The sequence below is a fragment of the Manis javanica genome, chromosome 5, assembly GCF_040802235.1.
Source record: "Manis javanica isolate MJ-LG chromosome 5, MJ_LKY, whole genome shotgun sequence".
Taxonomy (NCBI): Eukaryota; Metazoa; Chordata; class Mammalia; order Pholidota; family Manidae; genus Manis; species Manis javanica.
Genome location: NC_133160.1, coordinates 113,073,984 through 113,079,360, shown reverse-complemented (window position 1 = coordinate 113,079,360; position 5,377 = coordinate 113,073,984). Strand labels below are relative to the sequence as shown.

Sequence of the window (5,377 nt, the reverse complement as noted above, 5' to 3'; positions counted from 1 at the left end):
TCTGTTTTATAAGGGGAAATAGTTTTCTCTGATCAACACTGCCACGTTTCAGTTAAGAAAAAAATAAAAAGTTAATATTCACGTGCTAACTCATTTGAACTCTCTCATTTAGTCATCAAAACAAGGCAAAAGATAGGTCTTGCTAACTCATCCCCGGTTTCCCTACGGGGATCGATAGGCCCGGAGAGGCTTAGTAGCTCGCCCGAGGTCACGCCGCTGGGGAGGCTCTGTGCTCGCCTCCGAAGCCAGGCTGCCGGTATCCGGACTCCACCCTCACAGTCACTGACCTGAGGCGTCCTCACCTCCTTTTTGTGTTCCCAGTGTCTGGGAGACAGGAAACCTGTCTGAGGAAATTCACCTGACTTAGTAATAAAGAGGGGACGTTCTTCATGATAGCATGATCGTCTGTGGGTAAAACGGAGTAAATGTGCAGAGGAAACTTGGAAATTTCGTTTTTTTTCTTTTGAGCCTCTCTCTCCCCACGATTTTTCCCATTTTTATGGCCGGCAAGTTATTGGGCTAAAGTTTCAAGCCTCTGTTCCTGCTTCTTCCTAGTCTTTGCGTAAAATCTAAGTCAAGACCCTGGTCTTCACTTTGCTCATTCGCAAAGCGTTAACAGCAGTTGTCTGTTTAAGCCATAGGTGCACTGAGAATCAGGAAAGAGCAGATTAGCCGAGTTAAAAAAAAGTGACTTCAAGACTGGTATTAGATAAAAATTAAAAACAAATACAGGATTTGTAAAACAATTTTTAAAACCTGATTAAGATGTACTCACCGATTTACCCAAAGAAAACAAAATCCCTGACTCAGAAAGCCATGTGCCACCCCCAAATTCCTGACCCCCAGAAACTATGAAATAATGTTTATTGCTTTACATCACTAAATTTTGTGTCAATTTATTACGTAGCTATAGGTAACTAATACAGATATTGGTAACACAAATGGAGTGCTTACCTAACACCTACCTAAAACTGTGGTTGTGGCTCTGGAACTGGGTAGTAGATGGAAGCTGGAAAGGCTTTGAGCAGTGTTAGTGAAACCCTGAAGTTCCTTGAGGAGACTATCAGAGGTCTGACGGCCCTTTAGGAGACTAACAATAGTTGCTTCAAGGGAAGTGAGGAAAAATGTTAGAAACTGGACGAAAGTTTTTGTTATGAAGTGGCAAAACATTTAACAACATTGTCACCTGTAGTAAGTAATGTGGTCGACAGAAAATGTATCTAAATAGCTGAGTAATCTAGCTATAGTTCTAGTCAAAATGTCGAAGTTGTCACATAGCTTCTTGCTTATAGAAAAATGTGTGAGGAGAGAGTAGAGGAAGGACTGTTAAGGATCTAGCAAAATTGTACAGCCACTTTGGACGAGTTTGGCAGTTTCTTAAAAAAGTAAACACACTCTTACCATATGGTTCAGCAGTCATTCTCCTTGGTATTTACCCAAAGCAGTTAAAAACTTATGTACACAGAAAATTTTGCATGTTTATAACAGCATCATTCATAATTGCCAAGCCTTGGAAGCAACCAAGATGTCCTTCAATTGGTGTGTGGTACATCTAGACAATGGAATACTATTTAGCACTACAAAGAAGTGAATAAAGGTAAATGTGTATGTATTACTAAGTGGAAGAAGCCAATCTGAAAAGGCTATATGCTGTTATGTTTCCAACTCTATGACATCCTAGAGAACTCTAGTAAAAAGATCAGTGGCTGAAGGGGTTGGGGGAAAAGGGATGAACAGGCAGAGCAGAGTGTTTTTAGGGCAGTGAAATTGCCCTGTATGATACTATTTAAAAAATCTCATAAAATATATTCTCAAAAAATATAATCAATAGTTAATTTTTAGTTTTATTTCTATACAATGAAACAATGTCACTTGGCAAAACTGTATTATCTCTTGGTATTATCATTACTTACACAAAGGAGTTAAAACTTACGTCCACACAAAAACCTGCACATGGTTTGCAGCAGCTTTATTCATAAATGCCAAACTTGAAAGCCACCAAGATGTCCTTTAATAGGTGGGTGGATAAACAGTGGTACATCCAGACATGTTATTATTAGGTGCTAAAAAGGTAGAAAATGTACATAAAGAACTGTATTACCACTTGGTAGAACAGTTTAAACATGTGTTTACCTAAAATAGTTTGAAGTGTGCATAGTCCACAGGAAACATTCAATGTACAGTTTTGTATTTCAAATTAGTTTCCCCCCAACTGGATGAAGAGTAAAATAAATATTTGTGATAAGTGTGTTGTTTCATCCCAAGTAAATTAAGCAAAAAATAAAAACTTAATAGGCATCTACCTAATCTTCGATGAGAAATTTACTGAATGCTTACTTTGTGACAAATTCTCACAACAATGAGGTATTTATTACATTGAGAGCAAACCGCGGGATTTAATCGTGTACCCAAGCATTCACTGAGTACCTACCTACTGGATGCTGAACAAGCACTGGGGACAGCAGAGGACAGACTCTCTGCCTTTTGTGGAGCTTATTTTCTAGTGGAACTTGCTAAGATCCTATACATGACAGATCAGTATTCTCAATTTATACATCACTTTCTATGTATCATGAGCTTGCACAATGTGAGTTCATCACTGAAATGGATCCATTCTCAGTGTTGACAAAAATTTGAGCCTGAAAAGCTGAAGCTCAGACCCTGTCAACTTCCAGGTAAAAGTCACCCTGAAAGGTCAGTCTGCCTTTGCTGGCAACATCCAACCTTGTGAGGATCTGATCTTCAAATTCATAGTAAACAGAAAATATTTTCAAGAGAAAACTTACACAATATTAAAAGGGATCAGACAGAAACAAGATACCATGGTATTAAAGTAATAAAACAGTTAAGACTGTACTTTTTAAGCCAGATATTTTTCTATCTTGCATATAAACCTCAGTTTAGAGCAGAGTGAAGCCACAGTAGAACAGAAATCAAAACACAGAATGGACTTTGGCCTCTTCACCTCTAAGTGGGGTGGGAAAGTCTAGGGGAAGAATGAAACTTCCTGGCACCAGCACAATCCATGCAACAAAGTTGTGGACCAAAGTTGCTGTGCCATTTTGAATGTTACTTACCTATCTGTGGTCTAAGGCACATGAGACACACAGCTCAAACATGTAAAAAGAAAACTGAGCAATTTCAGGTCTGAAACATTCAAATTTGCATAGGACTTCCAGTCAAACACTGAAGTTGCTGGGTCTGATTCAGAAGCCAACAAGGCCAGTACAGCTCAATTATTATTAAACTTCCAGCTTTTCACAGTTAATCCCCAGTGATTTGCAACATCTTGGGGAAAGTCATAAAGTTTCACTCAAAACAGGAGTTGAACTTAGATAGTGAACAAAGATACTGGAAAGGGAGTAAGAAAAGTGGTTTTAGAAGCTACTTTCTGAGGGGGCAGAAAATTACCTTTTACTCTAAAGTAACAGATCAGTTTGCTCATCTACCACAATACCTAAGAAAGTGGAGGCAAAAGGCACAAACTATTTCCAAATGGAATGACTTTCAAACAGAGAGACTCTTGTGTCCCATGAAATCTATTCAACATGACTAGGGAAGGGAGATGAACACAGCCACTCCATACACACAAGATACCTATTTGACATTAAAAACCTTTTATTGAGACAAAGCAAACAGTGGGCTGAAAATATTACAGCGTGAAGGAAGGCTGAGGAAACTAATCTGATTTCTTCTTCTTCTGCAGAGGAATGGGCAGCCTAACTGATGACCTAAAAGACATCCTAAGATTACTAGTTATACTTAAGGCAATTTAAAAAGTGAGATCTTAATCAAAAGCTTGTACTTGGCATTCAAAAAAATATTTAAATCTTTTGGGTGGACTAAAAAGCTAAAGTGTCTACCCAAAATCTGTACAGCAGGGACCTGTTTTCAGCAGGTAAGCCTATTTACAAGTAAGAACTTCTTACTCTTGTAACATTGTCCTGTTTTATTTTAAGAGAATATGTAACTCCTATCCCCTGCAAAGTTAGTTTGTAAGGCTTCTGGGACCCCATAGAAATATGGACCTACCTCTGCTGGAGAACTATTTACACTGCACTGTAAATACATACTTACACATCTGCCTCCACCCTGCCCCAAACAGGCTGTGAATGTTTTAAGTGAGGGATTATGGCTCTTTCACTTTTACATCTACAGTGACAATTAGTAGGCACTGAACAATATTTCTTTTTGTATGAATGTGAAAATGACTACATCACACTACTGTTTACATTTCAAACATTCCCACCATTACCTATCTCCAAAATAAAAACAAACTGCTACCAAGTTTACTGTGTTTTTCACAATACAGTCCTTTGGGACTTTTTAATGTAAACATTCTTGATTTACTAATTTTCAAAATAATGACACATTTATCATCCTTCTTGGAATGGAAAACTTGCTTGGAGGTTACTTCAATCTTTTTTTCTTTTTCAAAAGGGCATCTCGTAGTGCTAGCTGGAACATAAGACAAAAACATTATGGTATCTTCTTTTCTTAAAAAAAAAAAAAACATGGTAACTCTGGAGTACTCCCTTATACTAATTTGGTTATATGGAAGTGTATCAAAATGGAATCACTAAGTCAGTAAATCATCTTGAAAAACTACAAATGGTGAAATACTCCATACAGACCAATTCTGTGTCCAGGCTGGGCCTTCTCACTTTCAGGAAAATAAGCAAAGCCCTTGACAGCTGTTCCCACCTCATGGGACAACAGCTCAAACCAGGAGGAGCTATAGAACACAGAAACTGCAGCACCATCTGTCTCCAGGGATAATTCATAGTACCTCTCGGGTTTATACAGTTCTAAATATTTTAGTTGTGTGGGTATGCACATTGTCTTAATTAAAGCCAAGAGGAAAATAGATTTTTCTTCATAATCACCATTCCCAAGATCACATATATCCTACCAAATATGGCATATATGGGCCATTTAAAGATTTTAAATGGCACTCAGCATTTGTGCAGATTTAAGACAACTCTGTAACATACAATTTGGAACACAGAAAAATGTTCCTTATTTGCAGATTTTCAAACAGGTTTATTTAATGCAGTAAATGAACTAAGAAAAATTATAGCAAGTAAATGTTAACACTTATCCGTTGTAATAGCTCAAATATGAAGAAATTAACTCAGAAACCCTAATAATTGTGGCTTAAGACAAAAATATTTAGTTAATATGGGCTAATTTGTAACTTGTTTCATTATTTTTTGTTGGATACATGCAAAATAAAATTGAAACAGTGAATTATATTTTCTAATTCAACTGTTTCCAGGCTTTAACCCCCTCTAGTCTTCTAACCACAGGAGTTGAGTTCCTATATTTAAAGATGGAATATTTAAGATCTGGGAAAAAAGACCACAGGACCAATGTT

At 37.4% G+C, this 5,377-nt stretch overlaps 1 protein-coding gene across 2 annotated transcripts in view; it reads right to left on the bottom strand.

The window, feature by feature from the left end:
- Positions 1 to 3,596: 3,596 nt before the first annotated feature.
- The window catches only part of SDAD1 (SDA1 domain containing 1), a 28,780-nt gene continuing 26,999 nt past the window's right edge, over positions 3,597 to 5,377 (bottom strand). For both annotated transcript variants that reach the window (XM_037003307.2, XM_017667412.3), the window contains exon 22: positions 3,597 to 4,458. In XM_037003307.2, coding sequence (XP_036859202.2) covers positions 4,411 to 4,458 — 48 coding nt within the window. In that variant the 3' untranslated portion in view covers positions 3,597 to 4,410. The remainder of the gene's footprint in view (positions 4,459 to 5,377) is intronic.